The sequence below is a fragment of the Podarcis cretensis genome, assembly GCF_951804945.1.
Source record: "Podarcis cretensis genome assembly, chromosome: 2".
Taxonomy (NCBI): domain Eukaryota; kingdom Metazoa; phylum Chordata; class Lepidosauria; order Squamata; family Lacertidae; genus Podarcis; species Podarcis cretensis.
Window position 1 is genome coordinate 23011966 of NC_137171.1, and position 18039 is coordinate 23030004.

Genomic DNA, 18039 nt, shown 5'->3' on the forward strand with positions numbered 1-18039 from the left:
TGGGGTTGAAGGCACAATTATTTCTATAGTCGCCAGCATATATATATCAAGACACTCCAAAGGAAAATAAAAATGGGTGAAGCCCCAAGGCGACATTCATTCCTTCCACCGCACAAGTGGGCAATGTTTTGGGGGCTGTGCCAAAATGGCATACTTCTCAGGTGGGGTGTGGCTTACTATTGTAACAAGGTGGCAGAAGGCCTGCTCTCCCTTCTGTCCAGAGCAAAGTTTGGAAACTTTCATAATGACACAACTATGCAGCTCTCAAGGTGCACTCTCAAAGGACTGTGGTTGCTGTCTTTCCACTTGTTCCCGGAAGGTCTGCCACAGCAGATAAATAAGGAAAAAATAAGAGTGAGGACACCTGCAGCTTGTAAGGACACCATGGAGTGAGCTATACAGCTGCAAATAAAGCGTTTCAAGTGTGTTATAAAGTGCATTACACAAATGTGACACTAGATGGCGAAGGTGAGCTATGGCAAATTCAATATGTTTTTTTCAAAACTTTTTTTAAAAAAGCATTTCCACAGCCTTTTAAAATATGTGTCTAGATTCCATCCAGCAGCAGAGAAGGTGGGTGGCTTGTATCACTGATTTATTTCTACAATTTAGATCCCACCCTTTTGTGTGAAGGAACCCAGGCCAGCTGATACATCAATTATGTATATATTTAAAGCATTCTAAAACAGTTTAAAACATTATTCAGCCAGAAACAGCATCTTTCAGCATCAAATGCCTGAGTAAACAGGAATGTTTTCAACTTCCTCTGGAAAAGTCAATAATGGGAGACTAGTGCATCTCATCAGGGAGGACATTCCACAAATGGGGAACCACCACAAAAAAAGACCCCCTCATGAGCCAGTGCCGACCAGGAAGTCCCCAGTTGCGGCACCACCACCAAGGCCTCACCTTCACATGACCCCTCACAGAGTCATAGTTACAGGTAAGTAACCTGTTTTTCTTCTTTGTTTTCCCACCATAGTTCCACATACGGGAGCATTGTGAGCTAACTTGAAACAAGAGTGGGAAAGAGAGCAATGCTGCCTGCAGAACAGAAAGTCGTATCCTCCCTTTAGCAGGTGGATAAATTTGTCACAGCCCAATTCCACAACAAAATCGTAAATAAAAGCCTAGAATAGGAACGGCACAAATATGTCCCACTGTTCAACATCTCAAGTTGAGGGAATTTGGTGGGAAGGCACCATCCATCGGAGTAATCCCATTCTTATTAATGCAGCCTCAGTATGAGACACTCAGTCCTGAGACGCTAAGGTTTTCCTTAGCATTTGTACCTTCTAATTGGCAGGCAAAACACCATCATGATTTCAACTGGTATGCCTTTTCCAAGCCTTTTGCCCACTGATGCACTTTATGAACACTGCCTACAGAATCAAGTCACTCAGCTACCTGTTATGAGCTGCGGAGTCAAACTCTGTAATAATTCAGAGATGTAGTTTTGAAGCGTAGACGAGCAGGTTCAACACTATCTCCTTTCAACACCTTAGATTTGCTATCAGTTTCTCTCGAAATGAAGCAAGTTGTTAAGATATTTCACGGCTCCATTGTAACACGTTTCCCCTTCTCCAGAAAGGCAATTGGATTTCAGGATATATGGCATTATCTCTCTCTCTGCCCTGCTATCTTCCATCCTAAGAAGCTTCCACTGAATACCATATTTCCGAGAATCGGACTCATTCCCTGTTATAATATATTACATAGCATTAGGTTAAGAGTCAATCTAAAATAACGATTAGGATCTCAAAGCCCTTTATGTGCAAAATAAAAACAGCAATGTATAGTCAGCTAAAAGAGCCCAAAAGCGAGTAGGCTGGGGAGTTATACAACTACTAGGACATTTCCAGGACGTGGGTGGCGCTGTGGGTTAAACCACAGAGCCTAGGACTTGCCAATCAGAAAGTTGGCAGTTCGAATCCCCACAACGGGGTGAGCTTCCATCGCTTGGTCCCAGCTCCTGCCAACCTAGCAGTTCGAAAGCATGTCAAAGTGCAAGTAGATAAATAGGTACCGCTCCAGCAGGAAGGTAAACGGCGTTTCCGTGCGCTGCTCTGGTTCACCAGAAGCGGCTTAGTCATGCTGGCCACATGACCCGGAAGCTGTACGCCGGCTTCCTCAGCCAAGAAAGCTAGATGAGTGCCGCAACCCCAGAGTCGGTCACGACTGGACCTAATCGTCAGGGGTCCCTTTAGGACATTTCCAGGCCTGGTTTTTGTTTTTTTTGTTTTTTGTGAGAAAGGAAGCTGGATAACTGTAGAATAAGCACCAACACAGCCTCTTTATTCACCCATGGAATTTGAACCCAGTAGTGCCTGCATGTTATACAGGTGGTACTAATAAAAAAGTCTCTGTTTGATCCTAGTAGTTGCTCAGAGGCACATTTTCTAAGGTAAATGGAATAATCTGAAGGTTGCTGGGCAAAACTTCGGAGTGTAATCTGAAGGTACAGATCCTTGGAGTTGGCTGGACAATGTGCTCCTCACGCCTTATGACATGAGCTCCAGTGTTCTGCAACAGCCTTCAAACAGTTGCCAAGGTTACCAAGAGTGAGGGTTTATAGAGCTCTCCCTGGCAATAAATACTACAAATAAAGAGGCTGAGACTACCCAGTGAGGCTGAGACTTCTTTGGGTGTCCTCTGTGCCTGCCAACTTATCATGGAAGGCTTAGATGACGCAGTAGACAGCAAGCTAGACAAGAATTTATTGTCTCTCTTAAACACGGGCAGAAACAGTAACAGAAAGCTCCTGACTCTACCCAGAAATAACTAAATCCAGTCTGCCTAGTGACTGACTCCACCAAGATGCAACTATATATTATGCCACGTGGTGACGAAACTATGTAATGCTACCTCTCCACCCACCAAATAATCTCAAGGAGTGGGCAGGTTCACAGTGAGGCATAACCAATGTAGTCCAGAAACTGTTGGGTTCTGCTTCCGTTTGATCACTTGATTAATTTAGCAAAGGCCCATTCTAGCCCTTTTTCATTTCATCAGACTATTGCTTGTTCTTATCCTTTGCTTTGGTCAAAAAGCTATAGGGTAAGGAACTGGATTGTAGAATAACACCTCTACAATTTTTGCATTGCGATTTAAAGAGGAAAGAGTAGAAGGTTCTTATGTTCCAAATCGAATCATAGAATCAGTGCACCTGTAGGTGTACTGGTGCCTTTTGTGTCTCTCATTCTTTTATTCAGTTCCTTTCTGGGCACTGAGCCCAGATGTGTTTAATTTTGCTTGCAGAATGAAGAGTTTTCCCAGACACTATATCCAGATAGATGACCATTTTATGAGTTAATAAAAGATAAAATAAAATCTGTCTCTTGACTACCAGCAATAACCGGCACTTTAAAGGCCTTGTCCTTTTCTTATTTTTATAGAGGTTTCATTTCAATTAGAACTACTGGGTAGCAAAATATATCAAGCTTCTGAAATAATAACATAATATTAAGTTAAATAATTGATGAGGCCCTCCTAATATTAGCTGCAATATCCTTCCTTAGTTATATAAAAGAGGATCCATCTTCTATTGAGCAATATTACCACTATGAAAAGCCCCATTACTATGCTTTACTAAAACCTTTCCGAGACTTAATTAACATGACAAAAAGTAAGCAAAACTTACCGTGTATTCTGATCCAAATTTGCCCAATAGGAAGAGGAGAAAGGGGGGGAAAGAATAATGCCATAATTATTTTATTGTTCATGTTGCTTTATTAAAATGTAAAAATACATTAATCATTGTGCTGACATGCTTATTGCATTTCCTGTGGATTATATGGGAACAGTGCAGAAAGACTGTATTTCTAATTGTTTCATCGCTGGTGAACGTGGAAGTTTGATTCCTGGAGCACCAGGGCAGCAGATATTTTTGCATAATTTTGCTCTCCCTATCATCCCATCCAAGAGCTGTTAAGGCACCCCAAGGAGACAGGTGGTAAACTCATCACCTGCATACATGAATAGAAAACGGATAAGCATTCTACAGCCTGTTTGTAGCGGAAGTCAGGGGAATGCCTTGCTTTTATTTTGTCTTAGATATCCTAGCTCTTTCTCAATACTACCGGGATATTCCAGTTTCTGATTCAGTTTGTAAATAGGACTCCAGAGAGGTCAATTTCAGGAAAAAACCCATAAAACAGATTGAAGCTGCCCTGACAGATTAGATGCTGATTTCATAACGTATTCCTATAAGGTCAAATACTGTCCTTACAGAGGAGTACAATTTAGGTTAGGCACACTCCTCAGAGGACTGAAGTCACAATTCCGTACCCGCATTTAATTACCGGAATTACATTTGTATCTGGCAAATGATTTGGTTTTGTGCAGATAAACCTTTTGAAAATAAATGCATTTCCTGCAAGTCAGCACGTTGAGCTCTCACCCTCAATTCACGCCCCCACCTCCTACTCTCAGCAGATACTGCGGAGGTAAAGGAAAGTTTGCCCCCCCCCCAAGCAATAACTGTGGGAGGAGAAATTGGCTGGCTTCAGCAAAAATATGCCAAAGCAATTGTTGGGGGAAGGGTGCACTGTCTCTGAATCCTATTTCCCCCTCACACTTGGCACTTCCTTTGGCTGCAATAGCAGGGGTCAGACTTCGTATGGGCATGAAGACTCAACAGCTCTTGGGACACAACAGAAACCTCCCAATAACTATCCTCCCTGATGGCTCTAAGGAACCAACAGAGATAGAGAGAAACATAAGGAAGCTGCCTTATACCAGGGTCTGCCTATTTGCTTATCTTGTCAATAATGATGATGATGATAAATACCCCGTGCATCTGGCTGGGTTTCCAAAGCCACTCTGAGAGGCTCCCAGCAGAATATTAATAATAAAAAAGGGACAACATCAAACATTAAAAACCTCCCTAAACAGGGCTGCCTTCAGATGTCTTCTAAAAGTCAGATAGTTGTTTATTTCCTTGACATTTGATGGGAGGGCGTTCCACAGGGCAGGGGCCACTACCGAGAAAGCCCTCTGTCTGGTTCCCTGTAACCTCACTTCTCACAGTGAAAGAACTGCCAGAAGGCCCTCAAGAGCTGGACCTCAGTGTATGGGCTGAACGATGGGGGTGGAGACACTCCTTCAGGTATACTGGGCTAAGGCCGTTTAGGGCTTTAAAGCACCAACACTTCGAATTGTGCTCAGAAACATACCTGGAGCCAATGTAGGTCTATCCCATGGATAGGTAAACTAAGGCCCGGGGGCCGCATCTGGCCCAATCACCTTCTAAATCCAGCCCACGGACGGTCCAGGAATCAGTGTGTTTTTACATGAGTAGAATGTGTCCTTTTATTTAAAATGCATCTCTGGGTTATTTGTGGGGCATAGGAATTTGTTCATTCCCCCCCCCCCAAATATAGTCTGGCCCCCCACAAGGTCTGAGGGACAGTGGACCGGCCCCCTGCTGAAACAGTTTGCTGACCCTTGGATCCTGAGTAGCCACTTTCTGGGGTCCCAGGCACTGGCTTCTCCAATCACCCTGAAGGTTGAGTGGGTATAACTGGAGGTGCCAGGGTTTGAATCTGGGACCGTTTACCTGCAAAGGTATGCACTCTACACCCTGAGCTATGGTCCCTTCCCTTGTGTGATCCTAAGGAAACTCCAGGACTACAGTTGGCAAGCTCTGGTAATATCCTGGCAGCCTCCCAAGTGCCATTCCACTTAGCATCCCCGGGAAAATGGTTAGTGAGAATCCAGGAAGATGAGCATCATGGCTTGAGGGCATTTGGGAAATTTTAGTTTAGAGAAAAGGCAAATAAGAGTCAACATGATAGGAGCATATAAAATCATGTATGGCATGGACAAAATGCACCGAGGAAAAATTTCCTTCCTTGCTCATAACATTATAACTCCAGTGGGCATCCAGTGATGCTGAATGTTGGAGGATTCAGGGCTGGTTTCAAAAAGTGCTTCTGCACACAGTGCACAGTTAAATTACGGAACTTGCTCCCACAGGAGGAAGACAGGAGGAAGAAGAGAAGAAGAGTTTGGATTTGATATCCCGCCTTTCACTCCCTTTAAGGAGTCTCAAAGCGGCTAATATTCTCCTTTCCCTTCCTCCCCCACAACAAACACTCTGTGAGGTGAGTGGGGCTGAGAGACTTCAGAGAAGTGTGACTAGCCCAAGGTCACCCAGCAGCTGCATGTGGAGGAGCGGAGACGCGAACTGGTTCACCAGATTACGAGACTACCACTCTTAACCACTACACCACACTGGTCCCAACCTAGATAACTTTAAAAGTAGGATAAATCTATCAGCAGCGACAAGCCACAATAGAGGCAGCAATGCTTCTGAATGCCAGCTGCTGGACACCACATGAGGGGAGAGTGCTGTTGTGCTCGAATCCTGCTTGTGAGATTTCCATAGGAATCTGGTTGGCCACTGTGGGAACAGGATGCTGGACTAGATAGGCCACTGGTCTGATCCAGCAACACCCTTTCTTAAGTTGTTACGTTCTCCTGGCCTCGCCCCATTTAACAGTTCCTTCTGCTGGCTGCAACTCACTTCACCGCAACTAATGGAATTCTCCCACCTTTTGTGAGCTGAAGGCAGGTGTCTGTTCATTATCCTTGGGTGCCAGGGATGTCCACCAGTGTCCTAAGGGAAGGGTACATGCGCAGCCCTTACCTAGGAAGGTGTTCTAGCCCACCATTTTTGTCCTGCAATAATATGGGTTCTCCTAGTCTCCCACTACCACCAACATGCCCCTATTTAGGCCCTGGAGATGTCTCATTCATACCTGCTGCTTTCCAAAGGAACAGATATGGCAGCTGAAGTTGGCATTTCCTGCAAACCTTTCAGAATCTAGTACCTGTTGTGATGTGGAGCCTCAAAGGACAAATGCACCCAAGGGCAAACATGACCTTCACCTTAAAACAACACTTCCCCTCTGTTCTTTAAAACGTACCTGTAATTGTGTATGGGTAGTAATTCCATGCCTTCTCTGTAACATAAAATATTTTGGGGACAACAGCTCTTGCCCAACTTGGGAGTTTGCTGCAAAGAGAAACAAAAATTTAGATCACAAGTACGAAGAACCTTAATACTGACTTAGCATGAGGATATGTTCAGATAAGAAAACATATTACAGTGGTACTTCGGATTACATACGCTACAGGTTACATATGCTTCAGGTTACAGACTCCGCTAACCTAGAAATAGTGCTTCAGGTTAAGAACTTTGCTTCAGGATGAGAACAGAAATCATGCTCCGGCGGCACGGCAGCAGCAGGAGGCCCCATTAGCTAAAGTGGTGCTTCAGGTTAAGAACAGTTTCAGGTTAAGAACGGACCTCCAGAACGAATTAAGTACTTAACTCGAGGTACCACTGTAGTGCAAAGTTCCAAACATGGACCTGGGAATTCACATATTGGTCATATAACAGAATGAGCAATAACACACACTGCATATTTTATATGACTCTAAGCCACTAAGTGGCATTAGCCTGAGTAATACTATTCTCCTTTTTTCCTTCTCTCTCTTCAATTGCACCGTCTAATGCAATAGTCTTCATATTTTTTCAGACTCAGGACTCATCTTTAACCAAAACATGAATTTAGGAGCCCCTCCGCCCTCCTTCTCATATATCTATCTGCATGATGGCAGTGGGCGGTGCTTCTGTTTGCAACCCACCTTGGATCATGCTGCAACCCATTTGTGGGTCCCAGCCCACCAGCTGAAGTCCTATTCACTAGTGCAGGCTTTGTCAACCTGGTGCCGAGACTGATGGGAGTTGTAGCCCAAAACATCTGGGGGGTACTACGTTGGTGAAGGCTCCTCTTGTGCAAGAGAATGACCTCCCAAACTGAATGCAGTACAGTGGTACCTCAGGTTACATACGCTTCAGGTTACATACGCTTCAGGTTACAGACTCCGCTAACCCAGAAGTATTACCTCGGGTTAAGAACTTTGCTTCAGGATGAGAACAGAAATTGTGCAGCGGCAGCACGGCAGCAGCAGGAGGCCCCATTAGCTAAAGTGGTGCTTCAGGTTAAGAACAGTTACAGGTTAAGAACAGGCCTCCAGAACGAATTAAGTTCTTAACCTGAGGTACCACTGTATCTTGATTTTTGTCAAAAGATACCCATTTCTGATATAAGAATACTAAGCCAGTTAATATTTGACCAGCTATTCCTTCTGCACCTCCCAAATTCTATTCTTATTGACTTTTGTTGGCTTAAAAAGAAAAATATTCAGCATAAGGAGTTGCCGGGGGTGGGGAGTTGGGGTGCCTGCTTTTTAGCCTGTGTTTTATTTGTCTGGAGTGTTTACATAGGGGCCAAGCAGGTTCTCAGGGGTGTGGCCCACCCCAGTGACATCAGATGCCCTGACTGCTATAGTGGAGCCACCTGACTTGACCCCAGCACTGCCTCCTGTCATTGAACTGTTCCCCGCTCCCAGGGAAGCAAACGAGGCTAGACGGGAGTGAGCTGGTTGTGTTGACTCCACTTCTAAGGATGCGGTGATGGCTGTGATGGCATAAGCAACAGACCCAGGAGACTCAACCTACTTTTAGGAGTGCTCACTTGCATGCTCAGTCACGTGGCTTGGGAAAAGAGTGGAAATGACTGTTCCAAAGGGGAGCTCAGGGGTCATGTCAGGTGTTGGGACTTCTTAGCTTATGCCTAGCCATGTATCCTAAAGCTTTGTTGTGACATCTGAACTTATAACCTGATTTATGCTGGGGTACTGCAGTGAATTCTGGAATAATCAAAATCAAGCCAAGAGTCTGGAGTCTACAAGTGGCAGCCGGGGCTGGTTCAAGAGCTCACATATCACCAGCAGTTTTTGTTCCATCTGAAACGTTCTACCTTCAGGGAATACTTTCCACATCAGTGTATGGGAAACATACTGGTAGTTTTCAAAGACTGAAAATGAGGTGTTATTTGCTCACTGAGATTAGAAAAAATGATGCTTTTGAATGGTAGGAAGGTAAATTTAGGTGAAACCAGGGGTAGAAGAAACTAGTAGAGCTGTTCCTGGTAGTTCTGCAACACACAATGCTCCACAAGAAGAAATCTCCTTAGGGTTTTAATATAGTTATTTCTTCTTCTAGCAGCTGGAAAAACAGAAAATCTAAAACCTAATTCCAGGTGTTTGAGTAATCCTCCTGAGGAAATACAGACTCAAATGTTTTCTCCAAGGCTTCAAGCTCACAGGCAAGCTTCTCTCAGTTGGCTTCATATTTTATTCCTGTGCATGTCACTGGAGCGCTAAGTGTTAGCTCCACCTCCCAGCTCACCTCCTCATTCTCCCATATCCTGACCCATCTGGCTCTTTTGTATACACCAGGGATAGACCTGTGACAAGTGCAAAGCATGTCCTCATCCACAGGTGATTTCAGGGTAGGGGGAGAGAAGTAAACAGTGTCTTTTCTTGGAACTGGAGACTTGTACATGCTGAACTGCTTTGCGGCAGTTTGCACACAATGGCCTGGGGTGCAACTATGCTTAACTATGGGTTTAATGGAAACAAACAGCATGCTGGTGCACGCTGCTCAAAAGTCCCCACTTCACTTTTTGCTGGCCATATTGCAACAAACCACAAGCATTGGGCTTATGGTGCTGTCTCAACTCAGGTTCATGACTTGTTTCCTTTCAAAGAAGCCATAAGTAGTAGCTCAGGCCTGGCTTTCTGCTCTTGGGTTGTTTGGGAAAAACAAACCGCTAGCCTGTGTTCAGGTGATAAGACAAACCAAGGCTTGCTCCCAGGGGAACATGACCCTGGGAGCAAAGTGGGAACTTTCATTTGACTATGGTTTACAACCTAGGGAAAATTAGCTACTACTTTTAAAGCTTTGTGTGGTATGAATTAAGTGCATCTGCTGAACAACTGTTTGACAGAGCCTGTGTACTGTCCTCAAGTACTCTGCTTACATAAATATGAATTATTTTAGCTAATAAAATTGAAATACATGTTTTGTGCAATGCTTTCCTTTCGCTCTTCTGTTTTATTTGACAAACAGTATTATTTTGACCTTTTGTTATTTTGCTCTCATCATCTTATACATCTTATAATTACCTAATAATAATTCCCTTTAAAATACTGCTGTGGTGGTTGACTGAAAGCACAGACATTAAGAGTACTTTATCTACTTACATTATCTACAGTATATTGATTTAATACAGTAATATTAATGGAAATCTCCCTGGTAGAGTTATGATCATATGCTTCTTCAAGAAATTGTTGCATCTAAGACAGCACTTTAAAAACTTTCGACTTTCAGGGAGAAAACACTTTTCCACATCAACTTGTCAGTAGGGAGGGAGGAGAAATGTGATTCAGTTCACATTTAAAGGAAAACCTACCTAATTTGCACTTTTCAAAACAATACACAAATCAGCCTTCAAAATGCACACATCTCCAATATGCATATACTAGGATAAAAGGTGCATGAAAATGTATATAGTGGAAATAACATACAACAATGAATTATATTAGGCAACGTTGCTTATTAAATGTGGATATTATGAGGAATTCGCTGGTGAATATTCTTCTTTTCCTTATTTTAAACTCACAAATTGATGTGGAAATGTGGAGAACTGAATTTAAGATAAGAAAAGTGAGAGAAACTGACATTGACAGATCTGCCCTTCCCTCCTTGTCAGAGAGAAACTATTACACATTTGGCCCAGAACCCACGCACACTGCAGAAGTTAATGGAACAGACTCTAAATCAAACGCTTGGTCACTGACCATATCTCTTATGTCATATTTGCTCTGAATGAACTACGGGTACAAAAAGAGGCACATCTCTGTCTGTCTGTTTTTTCCTATAGAACTAATTGCAGTCGTTAACAGTCCTCAACAGGTTTACCATACTCATTGAGTCAATCACCCATCTCCCACTAACCTTCCGAGAAAAAACCCACCCTCCCACTATATATAAGGGTCTGGTGACTTCTGTTTCAGTGTATCTGAAGAGGTGGGCATGCACACGAAAGCTTATACCCAGAACAAACTTAGTTGGTCTCTAAGGTGCTACTGGACAATTTTTAAATTGTTTTATTTATTTTGTCTGTCTGTCTGTCTCTCTCCCCCCCCCCACCCTTAAATAGTTCACAAAAATACATCAGGATGCAAGATACATAAGAATACATCTTATGGTTATATACTGCTGGGGGAGATTGTTAGTTGTCCTGGCTTCAGCTCAAATGGGGGAAAGGCTGCTTTTGGAGGTGTCAAAATATTCCCTGAAGACCAATATTTACAGGAAGTAGTACTATTTTTCTTTGCTGTTGACTGATTTCCCCACCTCTTGGCTTCTGATGCCATTACTTCCCCTTAACCCTCTCTTCCTGTTCCAGGGAATGTAGCCAATCAGGGATCACACTGCAAATGTGATGTTGTCACAATGACGTATAACCAGTCAGATTTGGACTCATCCGTGGCAGTAGTGACGGACAGCCATCTTTCAGGAAACTTGGCCCACCATTAGTGATCTTCCTATTGAGGAAAACCTTATCTTGTAAGAGTTCCGTAAAACTTAGTTTGAAAATTGCCAATCAAAAACTTTTGGCTAGACCTAAGAACAAACTGAACTTCAATAAACCTGTTGGAACTAGATTGGCTTGTAGCTTACAAACAATATAGCTTAATAAAGGCCTTGTATCAAGTTTCTCAGAAAGTGGTACAAACTCGAATTCAATTTGGGTTGAAGCGATACAAAAATAATGAAATGTGTGAGGTTTTGGAGTTCACTACAAGGTAGAATGAAACCTTAGGGAAAGATTCCCTATTTCTTGATACAGTGAACAGACCTGCAAGTTTTTAGATGTAAAATTAATAGGTAGGTTCCATCTGCAGAGCACAATGGGATGCATTTAGTGCTAACTCACACCCTAAGCAATTTCATTGATTTGAAGGGAACAATGCATTTAACACAAAGCTTTCCAATACCAGCCTGCAACTGAAACTGTGCTGAGCAGTGAAATATAATTAGCACTCCTAAGGCATTTGAAAGGATGGAGCAGAGGGGAAAAAGAAAAAGAAAAAAGGATGGCTCAGAGGGCAGACAATCAGTGGTTTCTGTAAGAGAGAGCTTAAAACTGCTTGAATTTACTAATAATGGTCCAACGAGTCATCCATCATAGTGAATCATCTGGATGTGTCATTCCTGACCAATATAATTCCCATATTCATTTTTAAAAAACTAATTAATTCTTGACGCTGCTGTATGAGCAAGAGCAATCTCACTCACACACAATATTATATACTTGTCATTTCTAGCAAAAGTGTCACTTCTAAATTAATATAGAGTCAAACCAAGAGAGCCTTGAAATAGGCTGCCTGAAAGGAAGTCCTTTAAAATGCATCATATTAGAAACTGCTCATTAAATACTGTACAGGTAGCTTGCATGGTAGAAAATATTAAAATTATGGACAGAGGTTTTTGTACTAGAATATATGGCAAAAATGTATATTAAAAAATAGTGGAAACTTTCCACTTCGAGAACCATAAAAAATAAGACATAAAGCTGTGTTACTTTGCTAGTGCATTTGCCTTAGGCAAAAATCAGTAGGTAAGGAGCTCACACTTGCCTAAGGGCAATGTGCTACAGAAAGAAGAGAACCATGACAGCAAAACAGTTTGGTTGCTATGAAGATGAACATTGCAAGGGATAAAGAGAAAACACAAAAGAGATCACTCCCCTCTTTGCTATATGTGCCCTAGGCGCAAAAGATAAGACGAAAGGTTGGATCAGACACCAACTAGGATGAGACTCTGCATGCACGTACCATGTTTCGATCTGACCATTTCTCCTTTACAGAGTTAAGGAAACGTCCAACATTCTTTCCTTGAACAGGATTAAGATAAAGCATTCCAGTCTGAATTCTTACTCCAGCTGGGACACGTACATTGGATTTCATAGGTTTTATGTATGTACTCGAAGGTCATTTTGTGCACACCCAGAAGAGTTAATGCATTCCACGAACATGGACTGAACATGTTTACTAAGACCTGCCATTAACTTAAGGTCGAGTACTAAAAATACAGCTGTTTTGTGAAAAATATTAACCAAGTTAGATATTTCTCCATCACTTTTGGTTTTGCACAAATTTCCAGCCCAAAACATTCTGAACAGATCTCTGGAATTTTGCTTATTCATGCCTCTTGCCAGTAGAGATTCTCCTTTAAAAAAACTGAATGAACACACTATGGCGATCACACAGGACCCCCGGACGTTTCACTGTCTATTGATCCCTGTGCCACCACTTTGTTTCTCGCTGCCACCACCCAGGCCCTACCTGGGACAATACTGAGTCCAGTCAGGGTTAAATTGAAACATAAACTTTTGTTTATTTATTGCAGTTTAACAAGTGTGTGGTTTCATAAACAGTATCGGTCCATTACAATCATGGGGTGCCTATCCAGACCTATAAATTCCGCTACCTGCTCTCACTCACTAAACCACCTCTCCGATATTTTCTTGTCTTCCTAGCCCCTAACTGTTCCTGACTCAGCCTATTTCGCTACACTAACTCTATCCCAATTCATGCCCACTCCAACCAACCACCCAACTCCCAACAAACTCCTCCATGAACCCCTCCAATGAACTCTCCCTTTGCTCCTCCCAGAGCTGGTTTTATAGTCCCACTGACTCCACCCTCCTGGATCCTGACTGGGCAACCTGTTTAACTATTTCACCTCCAGCACACTCTCTTATGTTAACGTCACACACACTAACCCAGGGGTCAGCAAGGTTTACCTCACCTGGGTTGGTTCACTCCAGTGGAGATCCTTCTGTGGGCTAGATTGTGTGTGTGTGTGTGTGTGTGTGTGTGTGTATGCGTGCGCCTGCGATTTCCAGGGTCTGCGCAGACACAATTTCTGGCACTGCAGAAGCGAGTCCCTGCGCCACACCGCGCCAGTTTAGCAGAGCACGCAGGGACTCGATGAGCGGGTGGCTCGGTTCAGGGGTGACTTGTGGGCCGGTTAAACGACCCCCGTGGGCCGCTTGTGGCCCATGGGCCTTAGGTTGCCTACCCCTGCACTAACCTGTCCATGTTTTTATATTCATATGTGTGTAGTTGTGAAGTATTGTCCTAAGAAGCACCACTGTGAAAGCTGGATAACCTGTTCCGGTTCTTATTTGTTAGAAGTTAACCCTAAGTTTGGGTCTGAAGCATGTTGGCATAACGTAATTTGCAAGTGGACTGTGGTTCGTAATCTTGTTGCTAGGCTGTGAAAAGGACGGAGCTGACAGAATTCTGGGGTAGCACTGCAGTGATACAACGGACAGAATATTGCTGTCACAAAGAAGCTCAATAAAAGTAAATGGACCTAAGGGAACAGAAGTGAATATGCAAAGCAGCAAAGTTTGGTTAGGCTGCCAGTAGGAAAGCAACTGAAATAGATTAAACAACACATTTTGAAAAAGAGCAATATAAATCTTTCATTTAGAACCAGTCTTCAGTCTGAGCAGAAGCACCAACCCTTCAACATTATCATGTGACCTCGGGATATTAATATATTTTGCTTGAAGAAATTGCAGAGCACAAAGAGGAAAATAAGATATCCCCCAATCATGTCCTTCACTTTACTGTTATAGGTTACTGATGCTCAAGGCTATATATATATATATATATATATATCCATAATGTCACCTTGCTTTGCTGACATAAACCTGTTGCCCCCCCCCATGAGTCATTTCTCTTGTAGAGTGATGTTTGCTTATACTTCCACAAGCAATTCTCTGTGCATTGTGAGCCAGACTGACTTTATGCACACTGCTGATGTAGACAAGTAGAACCATCGTGTCAGACAGGATTTAATTTTAAAGCACCTTTTCCCAACACTGCAGTTACTGATTTGAGTGTTTCAGGCAAAAATGCTTTTTTGAAAAGAAAAAACTTGGCTTCAACTGGAAAGATGACACCTTCTATCTTCTAATATACTTTACACATTAGAGAATCTGAGAGACCATGACAAACATGAATTAATTAGTCCTCTCAATCCTTTTGAGCTTAAAAGCCAAGAATTATTATCATCAGCTTTGGTGGGACATAAACCTCAAGAAGGACTGGACCCTGAAGCTATCCTACAGCATCTGCTCATTGGGAGTTCAATGAAAGTGCAATCCTGACTTGAACTTTTGATAGCCAACTTTTCTCCATGCAGGAAATCCTTATCGTCCCAGAGATACATTAATGTGGACAAATCTAGTGTGTAAAATAGACATTTTCACAATATCAGTGAACTTTCCCTAGGGTTGTTCAGCTTATAAATGATCCATGAGTGGAATTCTCTTCTATGCACTCCAAACATTTCTAGCTCTCATGATTCTCTACAGCAGTGTTGGCCAAACTTTGGTCTCCAGCTGTTTTTGGACTACAACTCCCATCATCCCTAGCTAACAGGACAAGTGGTCAGGGATGATGGGAACTGTAGTACAGTAGAACCTCTACTTACAACAGCCTCCACTCGCAGACATTCCAAGTTGCGACCACGGCAAACCCAGAAGTGAGTGGCGGGTTTGCTGCCGTTCGCGCCTGCGCAGGAGTGGCAATCGCTGTTCGTGCTTGCGCAGAAGTGGCAATATCATTGCCCATGCCTGCGCGCAACGGCGCCTCTCCTAGCGACCCGTTTCGCCATAAGGACGGGCCTCCAGAATGGACTGTGGTCTTGAGTAGAGGTTCCACTGTACCAAAACAGTTGGAGACCCAAGTTTGGCCAACACCTCTATACAGTGTTCAGAAATGTTGGCTTGGGTCAGAAACCAGTAATAATTCTTGGTCATTACCCATCCTTCTCCTCCTCAAAGTCCTCTGGTATGTATAAGACACTTGCGGCAGGGCGTTGTCTCACATATTGCACTGAGAAAGCAGAACCAAGGCAAGTCTCTTGCACTGCCCATTCCAAATCCCAGAGCTGGAGAGATCATTCACCCACCCGACCAACTCTTCCACACTGGACTCTGGGGAGGCCTGATGTCACACTGAGCTTTGGAACTGCAATTCCTTGAAATTCACTGGGAGCTCCAGGGAGGGGAGAGGATTTGTATGTTGCTGCATGTCCGGACTAGGACATAGGCTGTCACCGGAGGCAGTTCCCCTGGTGACTGGATTTATGGGGAACTGCTTGCACAAATCCTTATCTTCAGTGCACTTTAAGCATCATTGTATCTGGAGTCCTGCCTGGTCTTCATTCATGTCACCTTATAGTTTGTTTTCTCTCAGGCATAATTCTTAGACTAATCTATACGGAATCTATACAGAAAGGGGAAGCTGTGCTGACTTTTGTTTCACATGCCAGCTGCTAAACTGTGACCAGTGGTCTGCGAGCTTCATTCAAGTGGTCTGTGGGATATCTGTGATGAATGCTTACAATTTCAATTCAATTCAAATTGGAATATATGAAGTAAAAGAAGCAATTAAAAATCATATGCAAAATCTAGCGGATTAGAATTGCTATAGCAGGCAGAAAAATCATTAAGATTGGCCAGGACCCTCAGCAATTTCCAAGTGGGCCCACAGAGGAGGTAAGTTTGGAAGCACTGAGACAGAGAATTGTGCAAGTGCAACTGTAACACATATATACCAGACATAAAACCTAAACAAAATGTCTTAAGAAGAAATGGAGAGGAGGAAAGTACAGTGGTACCTCGGGTTAAGTACTTAATTTGTTCCGGAGGTCTGTTCTTAACCTGAAACTGTTCTTAACCTGAAGCACCACTTTAGCTAATGGGGCCTCCTGCTGCCGCCGTGCTGCCGAAGCACGATTTCTGTTCCCATCCTGAAGCAAAGTTCTTAACCCGAAGCACTATTTCTGGGTTAGTGGAGTCTGTAACCTGAAGCATATGTAACCTGAAGTGTATGTAACCCGAGGTACCACTGTACTGTATTTTTCTGTCTATAAGATGCCCCCATGTATAAGACATCCCTTATTTTGGGGGACTCCGATTTAAGAAAATGGGGGGGAGATGGCCCCTGTGTATAAGACACCTCCAAATTTTGGACATTATTTTTAGGGGTGGAACCTAGTCTTATACACGGAAAAATATGGTATGTCATTTCCAAAGCTACTACTCTGCCCCCATGCCACACTCCTTTTCAATGGCAAAGGCTGCACATTTGGAAAGAACCTTCACCCCCATGGTTTCTCTCATAAATTCTATAAATCAGTGGTTTTCCACCCCCACCCCCCCGTGCTTGAAACAGAACAAACTGCACAAGAAGACTTTACCTCCCATAGATATTCCAGGACAATAGATGTCCCAGGACAATGCAATGGCAGAAATGTTTACCTGTTCAGATAAACCCGTTTTTCGGTCAGTTGACCATTCCCATAATTCGGATCTTCATAGGGTTCGTTCTGCACCACTTCTACCCCTTCTCCACGATCACTTTGCTCGTGGCTGTGTTTACTGATCATGTACAGCTGTCCAATTCTGTACTGCAAAGCAAAAGGAGAAGCAAAACATTTAGGTCTGCCGCAAAATCATCGGGGAAAGAAGTGAACCTCACCCTAGTAATCCGCATAATGAAAAGTATTTCTTGAAGAAATCTGCTAACTACCCTGAGAATGGCTGATGGGGATAAATAATCGAGATGCGTCTGTAGAACTTTTATACACAGAGCCTTTCCAAAGCATTTCTAGCTATTAATTTAACATTACAGCATCATAGGGCTGCTTCAGACAGCTGTAATTCGCTCTACATGGAATGGTTCTTAAAGACAAAGCTGTGAGGAGCATGCAACCGAGCACACACACACACACACACACACACAGGCGGCCCCTGGATCCTAATAGCAATTCATAGCAAGTTCATTGACAGGAAAACGTGGCCTCACAATCGCACAAATTGCTCCTAGATGTGTCAGCTTAGATGGGCCAGTTCAAATATTTCTTTCTTCCCGTAGCTGCCTCTATTTGGGCCACTCTACATACAGCATCTCAGCCCACCTGAGACTATTAAAAATAGTTTTTGATTGTAGGAGAACCTTAAGAGTGCTGAATGGATTTGTTCCAGAAGTGGGCAGAGAAGGAATGAAATATATAAAGTAACATGAATGCAT

At 43.2% G+C, this 18039-nt stretch overlaps 1 protein-coding gene and 1 long non-coding RNA gene across 3 annotated transcripts in view; one reads left to right on the plus strand and one right to left on the minus strand.

Moving 5' to 3' along the window:
* The window catches only part of LOC307210145, a 168459-nt gene that overhangs the window by 53994 nt on the left and 96426 nt on the right, over positions 1-18039 (plus strand). The gene's annotated exons all lie outside the window — the stretch shown is intronic.
* PITPNC1 (phosphatidylinositol transfer protein cytoplasmic 1) overlaps positions 1-18039 on the minus strand; it is a 126528-nt gene that overhangs the window by 47414 nt on the left and 61075 nt on the right. For both annotated transcript variants that reach the window (XM_079965658.1, XM_079965659.1), the window contains exons 2-4: positions 17268-17416; positions 6930-7018; positions 3641-3648 (exon numbers count right to left, since the gene is read on the minus strand). In XM_079965658.1, the coding sequence (XP_079821784.1) occupies positions 3641-3648; positions 6930-7018; positions 17268-17416 (246 nt within the window). The remainder of the gene's footprint in view (positions 1-3640; positions 3649-6929; positions 7019-17267; positions 17417-18039) is intronic.